The 24,456-nt window shown below is 39.1% G+C and overlaps 1 protein-coding gene across 5 annotated transcripts in view; it reads right to left on the minus strand.

The window, feature by feature from the left end:
- The window catches only part of TOR1AIP2 (torsin 1A interacting protein 2), a 45,372-nt gene that overhangs the window by 12,428 nt on the left and 8,488 nt on the right, over nt 1-24,456 (minus strand). For 2 of the 5 annotated variants that reach the window (XM_049868415.1, XM_049868418.1), the window contains 3 exons: nt 22,898-23,074; nt 12,246-12,425; nt 9,797-10,306 (listed from right to left, as the gene is read on the minus strand). In XM_049868415.1, the coding sequence (XP_049724372.1) occupies nt 9,797-10,306; nt 12,246-12,279 (544 nt within the window). In that variant the 5' untranslated portion in view covers nt 12,280-12,425; nt 22,898-23,074. Of the gene's footprint in view, nt 1-9,796; nt 10,307-12,245; nt 12,426-19,863; nt 23,075-24,456 lie in introns of those variants that run through there. The other 3 variants (XM_049868416.1, XM_049868419.1, XM_049868420.1) reach the window with 3 other exon arrangements.

The following is a 24,456-nucleotide window of genomic DNA, read 5'->3' on the forward strand; positions in this document are numbered from 1 at the left end:
AGACCTTCTGTTAGCCCAAGACAGGAATCATTCCCAAAGCCAACTCTCCAGACAGGGATTGGACTGGACTATGGGATAGAAAATGATACTGGTAAAGAGTAAGCTCCTTAGATCAAGTAGACACATGAGACTATGTGGGCAGCTCCTGTCTGGAGAATAGATGAGAGGGAAGGGGGGGCAGAAGCTGGCCAAATGGATACAAAAATAGAGAATGGAGGGAAGGAGTATGCTGTCTCATCAGAGGGAGAGCAACTAGGAGCATATAGCAAGGTGTATATAAGTTTTTGTATGAGAGACTGACTTGGTTTAAACTTTCACTTAAAGCACAATTAAAAAAAAAAAAAAAAAAGGAAGGGAAAGACACTCAAGAGACATTCTAGATCCCAGGCCGGACACCACCCTGTGGTGAATCTTCCTTGGCCACCCAGCAACATTCCTGCAAAGTACAGTCAGCCTGAGACCTAAAATGCTTTAGAAAGAAGTTGAAACTATGCTTTTCTGAAAACAAATAATTTTTAAAAGTGGGTCGTTTTTCACTGTGTTAATTCACTGTATATGAATTAACTACATGTAAATAGAGAGATGATAAAATTGTTTAAATACTTAATCTTGGCTTTCTAAATAGGCTGTGAACTTAAGGATACAGACTGGATTTTAACACTTTTTAAAGGCATGCAGTTGGTATCTATTTAAATATTTATTACATGGACCCACTGAATACAAGTTTCCTTGGAAAGGTAAAGCTAACTTCAGTCTTACATTCCTTAAAAGGGCTGATGAAAAGGTATTTTCTGAATCATAGTCTCAAGGTAATTACAAAGTTTTTCACAGTCTGAAGGGCTATTTTCAGCAGAAAAAGGGATAGAATATGGTAGTCAAAGAGCTGAGATTTTGACTAGGAACAATTAACTCAAACAGAAAAGCAACACAATAGTCTATTTTTTTAAGTTAAGAATGAGCACCCTGCTACATGAGCAGCAAATGCTGAAGCCTGACCATATGTGAACAGGATTCATAGTGAAAACTAAAGGAAATTTCAATAAGTTAATACGACACATATTACTAGCATATAAATTTCTTGAAAAAGGGACTATGTGTTATTCACATCTGTGTCCCTAGAATCTATACTTGGCATAAAGCAAGCATTCAACAAATGAATGTTTAACGATATATAAAATTGTATTGTGTGACAAAGAAATCAGGCATAAGAAGGAAGCAGAATTTTCATAGATGACAGTAGTTCATCTTACTTTCAAAGATCTAAACTAAGTGTCCAGGGGTCCCTTGGCCTGATCTTAGGGAGGCAGAGTAAGAAGGGTCTGCGGTCTCCACTCCAATCCACTGTCCTCTCTTCTGGTAGAGGAAACAGCTGAGTTGGCGTGGTATTTAGGCTCTCCTGGCAGGAATTGAAAAGAAAGATGCCCAGGTGGTTCCTTAACAGAGCTCTTAAGGGTTTACTCCTTGGGTCATTAAAGAAATTCAGAACGTAGCATAGCTAGTCTAATAACATCGATAACAAAGAGCTTCCAGAGTTAGTTACAAAGCAGTAAGCTGTGTTCTGCCATGACAGTAAAAAGAATTCACTTCTACTCTCTGATGATTTCAGGTAACAAGTTGAGGCTTCAGGAAAAAGCATTCAGCCCTTCAAGAAGGAGAAAGAAAGGATAGGTACCCCCAGAAACTAGCTGTAGAGGTCATACAGAAACAAAGGGGACTGAGGAGGTCATCTTCTGATTAGTCAAGCAGCCAAAGAAAAGCCCACCAGCCTGTGGACCCAATGCAACCGGCGAAGAGAGGGAGAGGGGTGGTATGGAGGATGGGTAACAAAAATGATATTTTCATTTCAGCAATTTTTTTTTTTTTTTTTTGGTGAAAACACACACAGCAAAACATACACCAATTGAACAGTTTCTACATATACGATTCAGTGACATTGGTTACATTCTTCAAGTTGTGCCACCATTCTCACTATACTTTTCCAAATTATTTCCCCACCATTAACTTAAACTCAAAGAGCTTTGGTGGCACAGTGGTTAAGGGCTCAGTTGCAAACTGAAAGGTCAGCAATTTGAACCCACCAGCCACTCCAGGGGAGAAAGGTCTGGCAATTTGCTTCAGTAGAAGTTCTAATCTGTCCTTCAGAGTCACCATGAGTCAGAATCAGGTTTGGTTTATCTTAAACTCACTGCCTCCTAAGCCCTTTATCTAACTTTTCCAGTAGCTGTTGTCAATGTGATCATCTACAGATAATTCTTTAGAAGAGCACAATGCTCAAGGGAAATGTTCTTTATTAATTAAGCTAAACTACTGTTTGGTTTAAAAATGACTTCAGAGGAGAGTTTAAGCTAGGTTTAAAGATTACCTCAGGGCAATAGTTGGGTGGGGTGGGGGGATGAGTGGGGACTATCTAGCCACAAAGGCTCCAGAAAGTCTACATTCCATGAGAATTTAAAATTCTATTCTACACTTCCCATTTTTTATCAGCACTCTTACAGAATCTTGATCAAAATGTTCAGTAATGGTAGCCAGCACTATCCACTTCTTCTGGTCTCATGGAAAAGGAGGCACTTGTTCATGAAACAAAGTCACTACAATGTTCAATACAGTAACAGCATTAGTCTCCACTGGCAAAAATCATATACACATAAACAATGTTTGTCAAGGCTGGTGATGCTCCAAATTCAGCCCTGGAACTTGAAGACACTGCCACCCACAGGTCTGCCTGCAATTTCACAAGGTGATAAATGCTTCATAAGCCACAGGAAGCTGAGCCCTATGAGGGCAGCTACTTCTTCTCGTACGTTCATTGTTCCAACTCCAGCACCCAGAACAATACCTGGCACATACCAGATAATAAATAAGCACCGAACTGAATTATTGGATTAATGGAGTAATTAGTTAATAGGAATGGTTGAAAACAGATGCCTTTTCATTTCCATTATGACTTCAATGGTGATAAGCTTTCTCTGCTTCCTCACCTAAGAGTCTTCCCTGAAATATTAAGTGGCTTCTTCTATTTTGTGACTTTACTTGGCAGTCACTAAAAAAAGAAAGAAAGGCACTCAAGAAGCACTTTAGATCCCAGGCTGGGCGCTACCCTGTGGTGGATCTTGCCTGGCCACCCAGCAGCATCCTGCAAAGTACAGTCAGCCGGAGACCTACAATACTTTAGAAAGAAGTTGAAACTGTGCTTTTTTCTGAAAACAAATCATTTATAAAAGGGGGTTGTTTCTTCACTGCTTTAAATTCCAAAGTGTATAAATTAACTACATGTAAATCGAGAGATGATATAATTGTTAAAATAATCCTGTCTTCCTAAATAGGTTGTGAACTTGAGGATATGGGCTGGATTTTAACACTTTTTAAAGGCACATAGTTGGTGTTTTTTAAATATTTAGTGTATGAACGCACTGAATACAAGTTTCCTTGGAAAGGTAAAGCCAACTCGAGTCTTCCACTCTTTAAAAGGGCTGATTAAAAGGTATTTTCTGAATCACAGTCTCCAAGTATTACTGAGGCAGGCAGCCTCAGAGCCCAGCCCTTCTAAGAGACCCCCACTCTGACCTATCCTCCTAAACACGGAGCAAAATAAACTGCCCTTTCTTCTGAAATTGTCGTTGACGAGATAACCACAAAACAGGCTGTAGATGGCCTCAACCCACCTCTGGGTGGAGACTTAACATCCTGATGGAGAAAAATTCATCCCTTCCTACATCCTGGGGGATCAAACCCTTGTCTAATGAAAATGCATAGTCATCCCCAAGCTCTGAGCGCCTTCATAAAGGTCAATCCTGAATATTCATGATGAATTTGCATTTCCTTGTCTGCTCTCTGTAAAAGCCCACCTCCCCAAGCAGGCTATGTGCAGTCTTGGAGGCAGCAGCCCTGACTGCCCCTTTCCTTGTACAGCGAAATAAAGGTGACTGTCTGATCTCCCACCCTGGGCCCTTGTTTATTGGCTGTAACAAGTCACGCTGAGCAAAACCTCAGGTTTTCACCCGGCAACATTACAAAGTTTTTCACAGTCTGAAGGACTGTTTTCGGCAGAAAAAGGGAGAGGAGTGCCTGCCAGCACAGCTGGGAAGAGGGTATCCTGATGGAAGAACAGTATCCTGAGTGTTCCTGAGCCTGAATTTTAACCGTTACTTCCCTAATAAACCCCATAATTGTGAGTGTGGTCTGTGAGTTCTGTGTGGCCATTGCAATGAATAACTGAACCCAGCAAAAGAAGCAGAGAGTGCTGTGGGAGGGATGGTTGGTGTTAGAATTCGTAAAGATGGTGGAGAGAGGAGGCATGCCAAGTGACGGGAATCAGCCTCGGGTGGTTCATCTTGATTCTCCTTCCCCTTTGTGGGGTTGGAGGACTTCAGACAATGCCCCCATGCCATTTCTACAGTTGTCCTCAGAGGCAAGATTCTTTGCAAGGCTCCAGAGTCCTGAGAGCATGCAACCTTGTAAGAGAAAGAACAAAGGGGCTTAGGAAGTGAAACTTTTGCTTCTTAGATGGTTACTTTGTTACTTGTAATGGCTTAAAATCCTCACCTGGAGTGAAAAAAACTGGGGCAAAAGCCAGGCCAGACAAGCAAGATGATTGATAGAGGGCCAAGGTTTACGGGTTCCACCCAGTCAGAGGCCCAAGGCCATATGCATATGAATGGGAAGATAGTTAAGGTGTAGAGAAGACTAAAGCGGAATGTTTTAAAAGGGTTGTTTATCTGTACCGATACTAAATGTTCCTGCTACCCAGTGTTGTAAAGCAGACCTAAGTGTATGCGAGAAATGAATATTGGGTATTACAGAGTGTGGCTACTTCACTGGATACCGGATTGAATATGCTAAAGGAGGAACTAGGATTTGCCCAGGAGAAAGAAAGGGTTTTTGTTTCAAGCCAGTAGCCCTGTGTATAGTATGGTGGTTTAGGTGGAAAACCTGACCCTCGCCCAGATTTCCATTTGAAAAGTCATGCAGAACCACCCAGATCTGCTGAGAGAATGCAAGATTTGCATTTGAAAGAATTTACAGAAAAAAAGTGGCTGTTTTGGTTTTTGAATTTCACAAGTGGTTTGCCGTTGGATGCATGAAGGCAGGAAATATCAATGCCCACTGGAAGGAACCCTCTTCCAGGATAGGAAATTAAAGGGAGCTGACTTTTGAGTGGAAACCCAGGTGGCGCAATGGTTAACTGCAACAATGGCTGCCAACCTGAAGGTCAGCAGTTCGAATCCACCAGGCGCTCCTTGGAAACTCTATGGGGCGGTCCTACTCAGGGTCGCTATGAGTTGCAATCAGCTTGACAGCACTGGGTTTGGTTTGGTTTTGGCTGGAATTCTGAGTAGACAGCTTGCTGTGCTTGCTTGTGGTGACCACCTGGGCCCACCATGAGTGGAGGTGGGGGAAGTGCAGCAATGAAGAGACGGGCTGAATTTAGACACGTTCCACTGGCACTCGTTGACCTAGCCCCCAGCTGCTAGGGATGAGAGTGAGAAGAAAGGCTGGCTGATCAGAAGTAAAGGAAGTTGTGTGTGGACTGACCTAGCCCAAGGGGCTAGGGATGACAATGTATGAAGGGGCCTTCTGAAGTGTCAGGAGGCATGTGTGAAATCTCGAGCCTGAGGCCGCGAACCATTGTGACCTAGCTTGGGTGGCAAGGGATGAGCTGACCAGAACCTGACTGAATGAAGAGAAAGATGTTTGATACTGTGAGCTGGTGCAGAATGCTGCAATTTGATGGCTTGCTCTGGGCTGGACTTTGCTTATGGATGCAGATGCTCAAAGTCCCAACCGGGAAAGAAGATTCTTCAAGATCAAGGAACGTGCTAGTCTCCTCAGTGTGCTGGTCTGATCCGCCACTAATGATAATAGCGGTGGACAATTTAAACACTGGCTATCTAAAACAGTGGGAGATAAAGGCATGAAGTGCCTGGCTTACATGCTTTCCTGGGTGTGTTTACATTCAATATGAGGGGGACAAAGGAGGATCTCCCCTGAATAGATTGCTGGTTTCCTGATGTGTCTGAGGAAGAGAGGGTGGGGGAAGATGCTGATAGAATTATATGATTCAACTGTGAGTGCTAACTGTTAAAAAGGTCAATTGTGATCATAAAAACTGTAATTGCAGGAGCTGTAAGTATAAAAGAGTGGACTAAGGGGGAGCCACTACTGGACTGGAGTACAGTGGCCGAAAACACATTCCCTTAAAGGCTTTGCTGTGCTGAAACCTTGTGAGTAAAGGAGTAATCTTCTCTCAGCTGAATTCTGTCAGAGGCCAGAAAGGGTGAAGATGACTTTTGGAGAACCTGACCAGATCAGATGGAAACCTGCAGCAGACCTGAATGGCTGGTACCTGAGTAAAATCACCCTTTGGACTCTTTGCCCTATTGAAGGGCTAATTGTTAATGACAATTTTGGACTGGTAAAAGGATGGGAAGGGGGAAGTTATCTGCTAAATATGAAAGAACCATGGCTAGACAAGCCAGGGGGTGGCCTGAGGTGCCATTAATTACTTTTGTGTGTAGCCCTTCTAGCCATGGTCTTGTAACTTCCACCCAGGTGACTGGGCAGGACTGCATGATAGGGTAATTGTGGCCTACCAAGGGGATTGTTCAGCTTTGCCTTAAAAGAGAGCCAATTCCAGAGCAGAGTGGTGGAGCCCACCACCACCAAGGAAGGAGAGACCAGTATGGGAGACCTGGCAGCAGAAGACGGCACAGTGGGCTTCCAGTCCATGGACAGAGAAAGCTGATTGCCTTTGAACAGAGACGGATGGCCAGGGAAAGGTGTGCCTTTGAGCACACCTGGGAAAAGGCTATTTTGATAGAAGAACTGTATCCTGAGTGTTCCTGAGCCTGAATTTTAATTGTTACTTCCCTAATAAACCCCATAATTGTGAGTGTGGTCTGTGAGTTCTGTGTGGCCATTGCAATGAATAATCGAACCCAGCAAAGAATTAGAGAGTGTTGTGTGAAGGGTGGTTGGTGTCAGAATTGGTAAAGATGGTGGAGAGAAAAGGCATGTCTGACCTCCAACTGATGGGAATCAGCCTTGGGCTGTTCATCTTGATTCTCCTTCCCCTTGTGGGGCTGGAGGATGTCACATATTGTCCCCATACCATTTTTACAGATGCCCAAGTGCTTCCCTGACTGAACCTCTTGTCATGTATTGAATTGTGTCCCCCCAAAATATCTGCCAACTTGGCTGGGCCATGATTCCCAATATTGTGTGACTGTCCACCATTTTGTCATTTGATTTTCCTATGTGTTGTAAATCCTATCTCTGTGACATTGATGAGACGGGATTAGCGGCAGTTATGTTAATGAGGCATGACTCAATCTAGAAGATTGGATTGTGTCTTGAGCCAATCTCTCTTGAGATGTAAAAGAGAGAAGGGAGCAGAGAGATGGGTGGACCTCATACCAACGAGGGGGAGTAGTCCCAGGAGAAGAGCACATCCTTTGGACCCAGAGTCCCTGTACTGAGAAGCTCCTAGTCCAGGGAAAGATTGATGACAAGAATATCCTCCAGGACCAACAGCGAAAGAAAGCCTACCCCTGAAGCTGGTGCCCTGAATTTGGACTTCTAGCCTACTAGACTGTGAGAGAATAAACTTGTTTGTTAAAGCCATCCACTTGTGGTATTTCTGTTATAGCAGCACTAGATAACTAAGATAGCTCCTAACGGCTTACTCCTAGAGTCATTAAGGAAATTCAGAATGTAGCATAACTAGTCTAATAACATCATGAATAACAAAGAGCTTCCAGAGTTAGTTCCAAAGCAGTAAGCTGTGTTCTACCACAACAGTAAAAAGAAGAATTCACTTCTACTCTGAAGATTTCAGGTAACAAGTTGAGGCTTCAGGAAAAAGCATTCGGCCCTCCAAGAAGAAGAAAGAAAGGATAGGTACCCCCAGAAACTAGCTGTAGAGGTCATTGAGAAACAAAGGGGACTGAGGAGGTCGTCTTCTGATTAGTCAAGGAGCCAAAGAAATGCCCACCAGCCTATGGACCAAAAGCAACTGGTGGAGAGGGGGAAAAAGGGTGGCATGGAGGATGGGTAACAAAAATGATACATTTTCAGTTCAGCATTTTTTTTTTTTTTGGTGACAATATACACAGCAAAACATATACCAATTCAACAATTTCTACACGTACAATTCAGTGACATTGGTTACATTCTTCAAGTTGTGCCACCATTCTAACTAGTTTTCCAAATTATTTCCCCACCATTAACTGAAACTCAAAGAGCCTTGGTGGTACAGTGTTACATGCTCAGTAGCTAACTGAAAGGTCAGTATTTGAATCTACCAGCTACTCCACAGGAGAAAGATGTGGCAATCTGCTCCCATAAAGATTATAGCCTTGGAAACCCTATGGGGCAGTTCTAATCTGTCCTTCAGGGTCACTATGGGTCAGAATCAGGTTTGGTTTATCTTAAATGCACTGTCCCCTAAGCTTCTCAACTTTTTGAGTAGCTGCTGTCAATCTGATCACCTACAGAAAATTTGCAGATCACAATGCTCAAGGCAAACATTCTTTATTAATTAAGCTAAACTACTGTTTGGTTTAAAAATGACTTCAGAGGAGAGTTTAGGTTAGGTTTAAAGATTACCTCAGGGCAATAGTTGGGGGACGGGGTGAGGGGGCAAGTGGGGACTATCTAGCCACAATGGCTCCAGAAAGTCTGCATTCCAGGAGAATTTAAAATTCTGTTCTATACTTTCCATTTTTTGACCAGGACTCTTACAGAATCTAAATCAAAATGTCCAGTAATGGCAGCCAGCACCATCCACTTCTTCTGGTCTCATGGAAAAGGATGCATTTGTTCATGGAGGCAATCAGACATGTATTCTAGTACCTCCTCAGATTCCTGACTCTTCTTCCTCTGCTTCTCCAGGCAAAGAGAGACCAATTGTACTTGTATGGCATCTAGCAAGTTTTTTAGGACCCCAGGTACTACACAGCAATCAGTTCAGCACGTTTAAAAAAGTAATTACATAATGTGTTTATATATTTAAGATACAAATATAAAAGTTAACCAATAAAACCTCACCTTGATTTTAACTCACTTTACTCAACTTGCATGTTATCACAATTTCTGTTAAAGGAACTGAGACTTGAGAGGAGTGGGTGGGACGTAGGAAGAAGAGATAATTTGTAGGATAGGGCGATGTAGAAGAAAAAAGGTGGGTCCTTCTGGAGAGCCTTCCAGACAGCAAGAGGGCAGGAGGCAGGAAGCACAGGAGGCAAAGACAAAAGGAGCAGGGGCAGTACTTATGCTGGGACTTACAGAGCACCCCCTTCAGCAATTCTCTCTGGGGATCACCCCTCCACAGATCAAGAGTCCCCAGCCCTCCCTGCTCCTTGTCCTGCTGGAAAGGAGGTGGGGGGCTGGCACCCGCTGGCACAGTTAGGGAACCATAAACCCTAAACACCACATTTCCTTACAGCAGGTAGATGCCAGTGAATGCATGGTGAAAAAAATCTATAGCAGGTTTCTAGGATTGGGTTTAAGACTACCTGTGTGCAGCAACAAAGACTGCTTTCAGCTACATTTTCCAGCGCATGCAAGCATCCTACATATTAGCAGGAACCATGCAGGGCCAAAGAATGCTAAGGCTCCCTGCATCTCTATAGAAAAAAAAAAAACAACTCTTTTTTAAGATTTTTTTTTTTTTTTTTTTCCTTAGTCCCTTGAAAGAAAGGCAAAAGTTCTCTGAAAAGAAAGAAGGGCCTTGACTGATGCTGTGTGCTCAGTAGCACAGCAATATAAAACAGGACAGTCATTCAATGGGTTCTCTCACCTGGTGCCCCCAGCCGCCTCCTCAGTGTGTCCTGACTCTCCAGCCCCGTGATGAAATGACCCGGACTCTGGGCATTCTGGAAGTCTGGGGCAGGTGGCTCCTGGGAAGCTGTGGTTCTGACTCTCGGTTCCTCAGGGGGGCCTGCAGAGTGGCTCCTGAAGTGTGCATCTACCCTTTCCCCCCTGTCACTTGGAGAACAGTCAGGATCTGGATCCGAGGCTTCTGCACTCACATTTCCTGGATGGAAGTGATGCCCTTCTTCTCCATCCTGAGAACTCCGGTTGCTCTCATGTTCTGTTTCATCCTTTGGATATTTCTGACCAGTTGTTTCATCTGGACTTTCTGGTTCATCGCCCGTATCTGCACTTCCTGGACCTATTACCTCTACCCTTTGGTTAAGACCAGAGGCAGAGTGTGGGGTCTGAGCTTCTCTGGTGCCCCTTGCTGTGACTGTGGTCTCCTGTGCCTGAGAACTCACTGATGGGACATTTTCCAAATCCTTTTGAGAATCTATTGAGATAAAAAGTTATAATTTTTTTTTGAAAAAAAATCCCTGCATTTTTATATTTTAACAAGGCTCTTAATTAATAGCAATATTTATAGATTTTTATATATTCTTCCTGTGTCTTTCTCTTGACTCTCACTAATGGTGATTAAAGCAAAATTATCATCTTAACAAATCTAACAAATAACATTAATGCAAAACAATTTTGAATGCCAGAACTAACTTTTGGTTATATTAAATATATCCTCTTCCCTAATGAAGTAACGGATTGAGACAATGACCATTAATGGCAGCTGAAAAGGTTTCATAATGGATGAAGCCGACTGACAACATGTGAGCCCACTGATCAATCTCAACATCACAAAAACGAGGGAAAGCCAGATGCCTCCCTATGGGGCATCATAGGGAGTACACTACACCATCTGTGAAGTATTCATGCCAAAAACTGAACCTAAATCTGATCAAGCCTCTAAATCTAACTACCAGTTTCCAAGAAACATAGGGAGTATATTTCAGAACGTGGGAAACTCCAAGCAACAAAGACTTTGTTTCTTTCATAATAACAAGAAACAAAAAAAATAGCAGGAAAGAGAGAGAAAGAAAAAAAAAAAAGAGGTTTAACCTGTAGATTAAAATGATTTAAGAGACCTATCAACCAAATGCGGTATGTGGACCTTGTTTAGATCCAGTTTCAAACAAATCAATTGTTAAAAAAAATTTGTGAGATAATTAGAAATATCTGAATAACGGATATTTGATGATACTAAGAAATTATTTTACATCTTTTTAGGTTTTTTTTTTAGGTGTGATTAAGGTATTGTGATTAATTAAAAAAAAAAACAATCTCTTTTAGAGATACATAGCCAAGTTTCTACGATTTTCAGAATTTGCTTCAATTTAGTGATATGGGGAAAGGAGAAATGAGGGGGTATAGATGAAACAATATTAGCCATATCTTGACTATACTTGAAGCTGGTTGATGGATACATAGGAGAGTTCATCTCACATTTCTCTCTGCTTTTATATATATGTTCGAAATTTCCTACAGTAAAATTAAAAAAAAAGAGCAACCCAAAACATATATCAACCAAATGCAGAGGGGGCCCTTGTTTAGATCCTGATTCAAACAAACCCAACTGTTAAAAAAAAAAAAAAAAAAAGAGACAATTGGGGAAATCTGAATACTGACTAGATATGTGGTAATATTAAGGAATAACTGTCAATTTATTTTTTAGGTGTGATGATATTTGGTTATATTTTTTAAAAAGGATCTTTAAGAGATGTAAATTATTTACAGATAATATAATGTCTGGGCTTTACATTAAAGTAATTCAGGGCAAGCAACAAGATAGGTCTTATGTTTATAACGGTTGAAGTGGGATGCTGGGTACATTGGGGGTTCATTATACTGTTCTAAACCCATTGCCTTTAAGTCTATTTGGACTCACAGCAAAGTACACTGTTCTACTTTTGTATACTTAAAAACTTCTATAATAAAAGATTTAAAGTAAATATATCCTCTTTCTCTTCTGAAAAACCTATTTCACATAAGTACAGAATAGTTTAAAATTTATCCCCTATAATCTAAAGATCCCCTCTAAATATAGCACACCATACTTTTCTTAATATCATAAATACAGTTCTAAAGATCTGTCTACCATCTTTTTTAAAGACGCACTGTATTTTTCAAAACTATAGGCCCCTGCTATTGGAGTTTCTAAAACATTTACATTCATTATATTATGATTAGGGTCTGATATTATGGTAAAATTCAATAAAAATAAAAACAAAAGAATAGTCATAACAAATTAATCCAAATTATATTAATCGAATTAGTTTCTTTTTTACTTCAAAACTTCTAAGTTTCAGTCATTGGAGCTGTTCTCTCATCATAGCCCTGGTTTCCTACAGCACACATCTCAGTGCTGTATAAACTAGTCTTACCCTCTTGAGGATCACTAAGTCCAATGTCGGTCATGTTTGTGTTCTAGCTCCTTCAAAGCTTGGGACACTTTTCGTTAGTATCTGGTGTTCCTTGTGAAGATGTCTTGCTTCCTTCTTGTCCCAGGTACCAGTAGGTTCATGCTTCCAGTGGACCCAGGAAATAAGTCATGTATACAGTGACTAAAATAAAAAGCAAAAAATTAAATGACTTTTTATACATTTAAGGTAAAAATGTCAATTTCAGCTTTATTAGATGTTTAGTTTTGAGTAATATTTTCCTCTCTGTAATTTTTCTAGCGAAGAAACAATGCTATCATGAGATCATGTTCCAAATCCCAGACTACAAACAGAAGAAACCTCCAGGCTATTAGCCTTACATAGATGCCATAACCTAATATATTCTAGAGTGGTTGAAAAGTGTAAAATAAGACCAAGTGACCAAAATCTTAAGGAGAACACCTCTGAAATTGAAATGAAAAATAATTCTAAGAGTAGAAATGTAAGTCATTGCTGAAGTAATACCTGTGTAGATTTCCCTTGTCTTCAATTTCTGTCCCATGTTATTTTCTCATAGTCTGCCTATCAGAAACTTTCATTTATCATTAACCACTAACAACACAGAGCTGCTACCTATAAACTAAGATGGCTGCCTTGAAGTATTAGGAAAAGAATGAGTTTTAAATACACATCTAGAGTTATGTCACTGCCTTCTTAGTGTTTTTCTCACAGCATTCTTTTTAAAATACAGAGACAATTATCTCTTATGCAATGCTTTTTTATGCAATACCCAAAGAAGACTGATGTAAAAATTATCATTAACTAAACAAATGGAATAAAAATCAGAGACAACATATAAACCATAAAAAAATTAATCATACCCGCACTGACAACAGCAACTTGAAAGGATAGATAAGCTTAGGGGCAGTGAGTTTATGTTAATGAAGGAGGAACAATTTGGAAAAGGAGGGTGAGAATGGTTGCACAACTTAAAGAATGTAACCAGTGTCACTGAATTGTACATGTAGAAACTGCTGAATTGAGGTATGTTCTACCATGTATATTTTCAACAAAAAAAATAAATTTGAAAAATCAAATTATTGTATGGTCAAATCTTATTGTCGAAAGCAATACTACCCAAATTTATCAGTAAATTATATAACCTTCGTTATTTGTAAAAATGAGATTAAGGATTGTTGTGAGGATGAAATACTAAAATATATGTGAAAGAACTTTGTAAAAGTTTATTACATTTTTTGATAGTCTAGTGAGAGGCTATCTACTAACTTTCTCAGTGCTTTTTTCACAGCATTATTTTGTAAAATTTAACTTTACAAGTTAAAAATTTTAATTCCAAATGCCTAGCACAGTGCCCAGTGTACAGTAAAAGTTCTATATTTTAACTTAAAAAGTATATGAATAAATGAATGCATATATGAATGAAGAGTGACGCCACACATAAACTAGGATGGAGGAGAAGAGTTAGGGCCAGGCTGTCCTCCTGCTAGGAACATGTCCCAGACTTGGAGGATTCCTTGTTGCCCCTTTTATCTTCTTCAAGCTCCTGGGATCGGGATTCCAGCTTTTGATTTCATTGTGATCATATCCTATCTTGGCTCATCACAAAAAACAGTCTCCAACTCATTTCAGGCTTCTTAAATTTTTTGCCTGCCAGTCAAAAACAACGGGTAAAATGTTTCCTAAGCACCAGTGACAACAATTTTAGAAAGCAAAGAGGCTAGTCACACTAGCAATAAAGTACTTGGTAATAAAAACTATAAGGTACCTAAGAGATAAGCAAGAGAGGTGAATTTTATGTTATATAAATACCCCAATAAAGCTGTTTAAAAAAGAACTTTAGAGAGATAAGTATAAAACTTTATGGAAGGACATAAAAAGAGACCTAAATACACCTAATTCTCACTTATTGACTATCTCGTTATCTGGTATTTTACATTTATGACAATAGTAAAAAATCTATTATCCAACTATCTTGTGCATTAACGGTGTACATCTGGCAGCAACCAGTGCTGAGGTGCGAGGCAAAAGTAACGCTGGCTGTGAAGATTAAGGCTATGTATCAACTTGGCTGGGCCATGATTCTCAGTGGTTTGGCAGTTAAGTAATGATGTAATTTGGCAGATATGTAATAATTTGGCAGTTATGTAATGATGCAGTCATCTTCATTTTGTGATCTGATGTGGTTATCCTCCATTTTCAGATAATACTGATTTTTGCCTAACGACCTGGTCTTTGGAACCTAACCATATTGATAGACGAGGGCTTGGTGTAGAGCTATATCATGGTCACACAAAGTAAGATGCAAAACCATTAAAGGGCAATACTTTGCAAATAAACCTATAAATTCAATGCAGTTTGAAAGAAAATTCAAGACAGTTTTATTGTTGTTTGTTTTTTATGGAATGGACAAGTTGATCCTAAATTCACAATAAAGAACAAAGGGCCAAGCACAGTCAAGATACTTCTGAAGAGGGAGGAGATCTAACTTTACCAGATATTAAGACTTAACACAAACTTATAGTAATAAAAACAATGGGGTATTAGTATAGGAATAAACACATATACAGAATAGGGAACCAAAAAATATAGCCATACATACGTAAAGGAAATTGTTAAGTGACAAAAGGAAAAGAATGGACTACTAAATATACAGTTCTGGGACAACTGACAATCCAAATTGGGGAAAAAATAGATTTCTAACTCCCACCTCACACAAGTCAATTTGATTAAAGACCTAAATGTAAAGGCAAAACATTAAAACTTTCAATAGAAAATATATATTTATAACCTTCAGGGTTTCTTACAAAAGATATGAAATGCACAAAACATAAAGGAAAATTTGATGGCACTGAAATTTAAAAATTTCTACACAAGTTATCAAAATCAAAGTTAAAAGAGAAGTCACTGACTAAAAAATATCTGCAGTACATATAACCAGCAAGGAATTAGTATCAAGAATATCCAGAATACATAAAGAACCCCCATAAATTAGTAAAAGACAAAGGATCCTATGAAAAAGTAGGCAAAAGAGATGAACAAGTAGTTCAACAAAGTCTAACGAATATGTGAGACGAGTTGGCAGAGAAATGCAAATTAAAATAATGATAAGATACTTCTTCTCTACCATCAGTTTGGCAAAAATTTAAAAGTCAGGGATTACCAAATGTTGGTGAGGATTTGGAGAAAGACTCGCAAACTCTACTGGCAATGAGGTAAACTGCTGCTACAGTTTTGGACAGCAATATCTAGTAAAGTTGACGATACACATATTGTACAAATCAGCAATTCCATTTTTAGATCTATATCCTAGAGAAACTTTTGCTCATGTGCCTAAGGAGACATGTGTAAGGATGTCTGCTGCATTGTTTAAAATGAGAATAAATTAGAAAATAGTTAAACGTCCATCAATAAGGAAGTACATTTTTAAAAAAGGGGGGGGGCATATTCTTAGAAAATGAAGTATTATATGTAGCAATTAAAATGAACAAATTAGATATGTATGTACCAATATTGCTAAATCTCAACAAGAATTCGTAAAAGTACACTATTATAGCATTTATATGAAAATTTAAGAATAATACATATGGAGTAATTCAAAAAGAATTGAAGAATGTAATAAAAATGAACCAACTACTGATATAGGCCACAACATGAATGAATCTAAAATGAGTGAAAGAAGCCAGACACAAGAGTATATGCCAAATTATTTCATTTATAAGAAGTCCTAGAACCAGCAAAACTAACTTCTGGTGATAGAACACAGATCAGAGGCTACTGGGGGAAATGGGTACTGACTGCAAAAGGGCATGAGGAAACCCTTTTGGGTTAAGGAAAATGTTTTGTCTACGTATCTTCATTGAGGTAGTGATTTACTCGTGTCATCAAACTGAAAATCTGTACATTTCATTTCCTCATTTATTTTTATTTATTCAATAAAATTTATTTCAAAAATAACTGAACATTTTCAAAAATGTATTATGTTGCAGGTTGCAGCCAAAAAATAATCACCAAAAAACCATCACAGATATTTCTATAATCTTACAAATGTTCAATTTGTACTTTTCCTGTTCATATGGCACACGTTAATCCTGTAGCTCATTTCATTCAGATCTTTGTAATATGTGTAACTGTTCATAGTTGAAATGGCATTTCTTCAAGAAGTCACATGGTAGGGTGTCTGGGAGATCTGGAGGCCACTGTTCCAGAAGCAGGACAATCTTTTGAACAGTGTGTGTCCAACCCACATTAGGAAATGTATTTATCAGGAACCTCTGGACTGTGTGACAGAAGTGAAAACAGAGCCTCATCTTGATTGAAAATGGGGTTGTTGGGAGGCTTTTTATAGCTGTAAGAAAAATCATTCATTAGCATGTCCAAGAAATGGTACCACCTATGGTATTTTTTGCAAGAAGGAACTAATGAAGACATCTGTGCTTCATTTAACACAAAAGGCAATTACTTTTAGTGAATTCCTTGCAAGTTCAATTGTGAAATATTGGTTTTCGGTGCCATCCTATGTGGATGTTATGGTGGTTCATTTTTCTGCTTAAATAAAATGTGGTCTCACGACTGGCAGTCACTTCTTCTCTGTGACCCTGAAAACAGCAGCAAAATGTATATTGCTTTAACTGTCTTCATCAGAGCTTGAAACAAGTTAATATTGTAAGGTTTTATTCTCCATTTATGGAACATGTACCAGATGGTAGGTGGAGTGATGTCTTGCTCAATTTCAACTTCCTGAGACTTCTCTAAAGAGGACGATAAATTTGCCCTTGCTGCCTCCTCTGCACAGGTAGCTATCCTGTGCTCTGTCTTTCAAGATGTACCCTTTCTGCTCCATCTCACTGTACTGATGGTGAACTCTTCTACAACCTAGTTGATGTTCATTCAGGACACCAAATGGTCTTTGACTGCAAGTCACACAATCTGACTCCAATACACAAACTTGAGAAATGTACAGGCAACTCTACAAATCGATGTATGTTACATGTTTATGCATGTTTGTGTGTGTTACTGAGTAAGACATTTTTCAAAGTGTTCACTTTATCACCTAGTACATTGTTTACATATATATATACACAATAGAAAATACATTTATGGAAAGGATACACATCAATTTCCATTTAGCGCTTACCTCTGGGGAGGGAGAGAAAAGAATAGGATGAGAAGGAGCAAGAATGGGCTTCAACTGTATCTATAAAGTTTCTTTAAAAAAAAAAAAAGAACTGAGATAAACATGGCCAAATGTTAATGTATTTTAGATCTGAGTATATATGTATTTGTTATACTATTCTCTGCAATTTTCTGAATGTTTGATGTCGTTCAACATACTACATCTTTAGGAAAGATGTAGCTTCCTCAGGAAAAAAAGTATCAAAAGGAAAAGACCTACAATGGTGGCTCTTTCAGCTTACACACAATGGACTTATATAACAGAGGCATACTTCGGCCAACGGGGAGGAGTTAGGACAAGGAAAAGCTGACTGTGAGAACAAAATTGGGGCTGGGAGAGCAATAGGAGTCCATCCACCCTCCACATCATCCCGAAAACCTCTAGTCTTGCTCTGGGGATCAAGGAGAACAAAGTGGGTGGGGGAAGAGAGAAGGCGCAGGTGTCAGGAAGCACTAGGGTCTATAACACTAAGAATTAAAAAAAAAAGGAAGAGACGAAATTAGAAGTTTAGCACCTAAGAAGGACAAGAGAATCAATCGTTCCAGGATGGTAGTTTAGATATAAAATAGCCAACATGATAAATGTATGGTAGTCAGGGTTCAACAAGCCAAGTTTGTCTTTTTTTTAAACAATCTTTTATTTTAGTAAATGATGCCATTTTAGGCTCTAGGGATAAGAAGAAGAAATCGTAGGCCTTAAATGATTTGCAAGAATGCTTTGGAGACAAAAAACACATAAAACATACATACACAACAATAAAAAATTTATTGAGTGCCTTCTCTGGGCCAAGCAGCATTCAAAGCACTTTATGTATTAACTCATTGAATTCTCACAACAAACTTATGAAGTATGGACTATTAATAGTCCTACTGTTTTATAGATGAAGAAACAGATATAGAGATTTTATACCTGCAATATTTGAAAACCAAGAACACAAAACTAGTAAGTGGCAGAGTCAGGATCTGAACACAGGCAGCCTAGCCTGGCTATTTAACTGTGATGCTTTTAGTTTACAATAAACATACTATAAAGCCCCTAAATCTGGAGTGCTTGAATCTAGGCTTGAATTGTGACCCTAACACCTATGACCTGGGTGTATGCACAGATCCTTCAACTTGTCTGAACGTGTCAACTTGTCTGAATCTGCCTATTTCAGTTTTGTGGAAATTCTCAGGTGATGTAATAGATATAATTGTTTTATGATTATAAATGAGCACAAAAATGTGACAAGGATCTGCCTTGCATCATCCATCCCTCCAGATCTCTCAATTTTTATATCTAAGACCACCTGACTAGCAACTACAGGCTCAACCCCAGTCCCCAAACCACTCCTGGCCTTCATCGGAAGGATTTAAGAAGTTTTCGGTAATTCAGCAATTGGCTTTAATCCTTGTTCTAAAACTTATTCCCTAGTTCTAGTTCTGCTTTGTTCCCCTGTACTGTTCCCAGTCCTAAAGAGTATGAGGTAGGTATTATTATACTACCTATTTCACAAATGAAGAAACTGATACAGAGAGGTTAAAATGCCTAAGGTCATTTAATAGTGTCAGAACTAGGATACAAACCTACATCAGCTGACTCTAAGGCCATTATTTTCCCTCTATAACAAGCAGTTTTCGAGCTGCGTTCCCAAGATTCCATGCAGACTAAAGGGCTGCCAAGGAGACAGGAGAGACGGAAGGGTTATGGCTCACCTCACTTTTACAGATAGTTATAACGTAATGATTGGCACACACTCTTTGGATGTCCTGTACTTCTTTTTTTGTCTGCCTGCCTGCTTTCCTGGGCTTCCTTCTCCTATAACTGAATCTGAATCCAGTCACATCCCATGACAGCCACCTCTTTGGTGTATATATTTTCTTCCCAGTTTGCCCCAGCATGGTTCCACTAATCCTTTCACTCCCAGCCCTCCCCAAAAATAACAGGTATTAGTCATAGGTCATTTTAGAAATGGCCACACTATGGAAGTAGAGACTAATATGGCTCAGACAATCTAAAGTGCTAGATAATCCCCCAAATCATTTGCCATTAAATTTAACTTTAGCAAAATACTCATATTTCAATAAAATTCATTATTCATACCAACTATGAAGTACACTATTCTAGAATAATCTGCAATATTTTAAACCAAGTGAAGTCATACTAAAAAGGCCTAAGCTGAAAAGCTACAAAGCTCCCTAAATTTTCTTCCTTGCTGAGTTTTATGAGTTCTACCACATGATGCTGATTTCTGAAAGGTGACAGTATAATAGGTATGTGATAATGTAATCCCGTCTGAAAGCGAAGTACCCTTGTAAATATTAAAACTAGTATTTTTTAATTTATTTATCACACCCATATACTCACATAGCTTATGATGACACCAAACAGAATGGTTTGTGAGGATGGCTATAAAACAGTCCTGTTTATTTCAATTAATGAAAAAAAAAAAAAAAAAAGTTACTGAGTCATAACCTGAAATATCAACAGTGCCCTTCAGTATGATACTCTGAATCTTCTTCATGTCATTAGCAAGGTAAAGTACAATAAATATTACTACCTTGCAGTACTATGAATACTCAGCACACATCCTTTTTGAAGCTAGATAATTAAACACCCTGGATGTGCTGCTATTGTGTTTCTCAAAATACAGTCCATAGACCACTTCCCAGAAAACTCTTCAGGGGTGTTATTTACACAATGATTTCTGGGCCCCATGAGCAGCCTGAGGAATCAAAACTTCTATGGTAGACCAAGAAATTTACATTTTTAACAAGCTCTCCCAGGTATTTCTTAGGTATGTTAAAATTGGTGTAGATCCTTCCTAATTTGTCTTTATAATTTAAAAGAGAGAATAGTTAAAACAAAAAACCTTTCATTAATTTTGCTGATATTTAAAATTTCACACACATAAAGTATTTCTTAGTATAATGTGTCCCTGTAGGACAAGCATTCTTTAATAACTGAGAATTCTAAGGGGACAATATTGTTTATAATACCACCCTCAAAAGCATTATGTGAAAGTAAATTTTCACCTTTTAGGAAGAGTTTTAGGATGCTGAAGGAGTTCTTAACCAAGGGTCAATGATAAACTAACTAGTCTTCACTCAATTTAGCAGTCCACACAGTTTATTCAGCAATATAACAAGAAAGAACCTCCACCATCATAGACAAAGTAGATATAGGAAGGACCTATGGGGTACATTCTTCATACAGACTAACAGATAATTTAGGTTTCACAACATGTACCAGGCATGATTTGTCACATAACAAAAGCCATTCATTCCCCACTTCTATCTTCCTGGTTTTATTACCAGAGGCAATATGCCCTGCGCAGGCAATGTCAACCCTGTCCCCTTCTGCCAGGCTTTCCCAGGCTCCCTTGTAAACCAGTACTGACTAATGAGATGTAAGAAGAAATCTTCTGGGGATTTTGAGATTTTCTTCCCAAATAAAGGGACAAAAGGCTTAAAAGAAGAAAGTCTTTTGCCCCCTAATCCCAGCCTTTCATTGGGATTGAAATGTCTGAAGCAGCAACAAGCCATATTATTATACTCATGAGAAAAACAAACATGAGGACAAAACGCCAACATAAGGATCCCAGAGAGGAAGAATAGAAAGAACCTGGGTCCTTGATAACATTGTTGAGCTGTTACCTAACCATTTACTTTTTAAATCATTCAGTGACCTCAGAGATGTTTTCAATAGCCTTTTCTAATTTGCTTAACCCCAATTCTAGTTCCACGATTCTTATGAACAAGTGAAGGCCAGAAAGTGGCCAAAGTCCAGCAAGACCCTCTGAATTCTAAGACAGATGGTTCCCCGAGACTGTTCATGACATATATGTAGATAGGGCTGATGACTCTTCCTGTGACATACCTTAGAGTACAGGGACTTTCCCCCTTCCATGGTTAGGACAATGTAAGTCTACTCACCACCAAGACAGGACAGTCCTTGCTTATGAAGAGTCTTGCTGCATGTTTTTGTGTAAACTGTGTAGGTGTTGCCTGATAGAATATGACTTCTCTTACAATGACCAATAATGTCACAGCCACACTGAAGATGGGTCAAACAGAGCCAATGATGAATTCATGGAATATATGAATATATGGTTGTGTGTGTGTGTACATATATCATCATCATTACTGATCAATATATAAGATGTCGAATTTATAACAACATAGCTTCTTATTAAAGTGTAAAATGTCTAGTTGTTTTAAATAATCTAGGATCCAGCTACAGTGAGGATGCTCTTCCATAAACGTTATCACTAGAAGTATCATTATGGAGTCTCCTCTCTAGGACTAACTTGTCATATGTCAATAATTAGGCTGTGGAACCTTTAGGAGGGGGTATGCTAGTCCCAAAACATCATTTATAGGGAGCAGGATTAGTTTGGTTCTAGATGAACAGTCTGGGTGGAATACTGACTTAATTCATGCTGAACAAAATATGCCCAGGCCACGGAAGCAGATCCAAAGTAGTGACAGCGTGGGTCATATCCAGAAATGACTTATTTTTCATCTCTCTTGCGGTACTAACATAAAAGCTTCTAGAGTCTCCATGACTTTGACTGTTTATAAACAGTTACTTACTTTGGCCAAGTTTTTTGTTTAAGGTTTTGTCTGTGCTGGTCAAGACTAATTGTAATGCAGGGTTAAAACCAGCTACTCTGGATTCATGTATCCTTCTTCTAACCAGGGGTGGACCCAGAAGAAATGGGTGGCAAGCTTTTTCAAAGGTCCACCTGGTGAGATTTTGGGGTGCCCACTCAAGTGGGAAAGACCAAGGAAGAACAACGCTTCTACTTGTAGGATTATCTGGGTAACACTCAGGGCAATAATCAGCTCTGTTAATACGGTCTAAGAAGACTTGGTAACATTCATTTGCAACAAGTTCGGTTTGGTACAACCAATGGCCTAGTTCTAAACTAGGGAACCACTGCTGTCCACAGTCAGGGCAATGTGAATTATCTGAGAACATTTGGGCCTCGAAAGACAACACGGAGGAAGCAATGTAACAGCAAGAGGCAACAATGGCAAAGAGAGACACCCAAATAACCAGTCCTATTACAGGTTTGGTTTAGCAATTTCTCAGTCCAATCTACATTAACTTGGGAGAGAATTAAATTTGGCTTGCACCTCCGTGCAACTCTTCAATTTCGTCGTCTATTTTTCACTCAATTGTAACTCAGTCTCTGAACTCAGGGACCCGATGCAGTCTATAATGTTGTGAGTCACTTACTAGCAGCACAGATCTCAGAGTATCTCCTTCAAATCTCAGCTTCTCAAGAAAAGACAGGGCTCTAGTATGAATTAGTTTTTGTTGCACGTTATCAGTTGGTGGTGGTGTCACACAGAGGCACTTGGCTTACTCTGCTTTGTCGGTAAGGTTAATATATCTACTTGGTGAAACAGAGGAACTGACAGGTCCAATGGGTCTTTTGTTGGTGCTGGCACTCCTGCCGTTGTAATACACGTACCCAAATCTCAAGGTGCTGGCACTTTAGCAATGTAGGCAGGTCAGGAAAACCTGGTAGAGAGAGTCCTCTTGAGCGTGGATCCAATGACGTTTTTCTTGAGAGGACCTTAATCAGGACCCAGTCACAGGAAGTAGCTGATGGTGAGTTGGCTGGAGAGTCTGGGTATGCTTCACACACCTGTAAATGATAAAACTTCAGAGGACTCATATGGGCTTTGTAGTTGCTCACAGTATTATTATTAGAAACATGCATTTGGCATTTATTTGGATAAGTCAAGGTGGATGAGAATTGTCTTAAGGGTTCCCTCATGACAATTTAATATGGGTTCAAATCAATATATCTGTTGGGAGTTATGCTTATTTGGCACTAATAAGAGTTTTCGTTTATTTAAGATTTGTACTAGCACTAGCTTAATTTTCTTTAGGACAATATTCCTTTTTTTTTTTTTTTACTGCTTTTTACACTTTGGGAATAGTAAAAAAAAAAAGGTCTGTGTAAATCAAGTTTAATCTGGTAAAACTTTGGTATTTCTTATATACCTCTTCTGTGAAATGGGTACCATATGTAGCATTCCCAGTGTGGGACAATAGCATATGTTTATCTTAATGATGGTGACAGTTAGGCTTTCAAAAATAAGCTCAATCTGCCCAGGTAAAAAAGCTTACAAAATTATTAGATAATATTCTTAATAGCTAACCAAAGGAAGTCCTTTTGAAGGATGAAGAAGAAACCAAGTAGGGCAGGTCTCATTGCCTCATGATTGAAAGTTTGAGAAGGCAAGTAGAACAAACAGTCCTGAGCTACTCTAGTAAATCAGTTGGAATTTGTAGATGCTATCATCATCTCTGTACTCCTCCATGACACTGAATGTAACATGTAAGTAAGGTGGGATAATACGCTGTATGGAATACTAGATGGCTGCCTAGGGAGCGCCACAGATAATCAGAATGCACCGTATACCCTTTCTCCAGTATTCTTTTTGTGAATTCAGGGCTTGATCCTACGAGAGTACTAAGGAACATCGGAGAGGGCATGGGTGTTATCAAAACAACAACAACAGAGATTTAGCCTGAAAAGCAGAGAGAGTTATAGCCTTAGTTGTGGTCAGCCAAAGCACTTTCTATATAGGCTAGTTCTATGATTCCAAGATTTTAAAATGAAAAGTTTAAGAGGCAACTAAGAGCCTCTGACAGTGCTGAATATGCGGCCCATAATTTGATGGGAGCCTCAGATGAGGTAAAATAGAGTGTCACTGTAGATACTGATGGTAATAATGCATGGATGAAGGCCACCAATTCAGCTCCTTAAGCAGAGCGGACAGAAGGTAGAGTTCCTGGCTCGATGATTTCATACTTGGTGATGGCATAGGCTATAACAGATTCCCCTGAGGCTCTTGTTGTCAACAACCATCAGGGTAAAGGTTTCAGTTGTTGAATTGGGAAACCTTTAGTGTCTAGTCATGGTACAGACAGGCAGTGAATAAAACCCATACAATCTTGGAGCTCGTAAAACAAAGAAATTAGGGGTAAAATTGTGAGACTAAGTCTGACATTAAAAAT

This window comes from Elephas maximus, chromosome 24, assembly GCF_024166365.1.
Source record: "Elephas maximus indicus isolate mEleMax1 chromosome 24, mEleMax1 primary haplotype, whole genome shotgun sequence".
NCBI lineage: Eukaryota > Metazoa > Chordata > Mammalia > Proboscidea > Elephantidae > Elephas > Elephas maximus.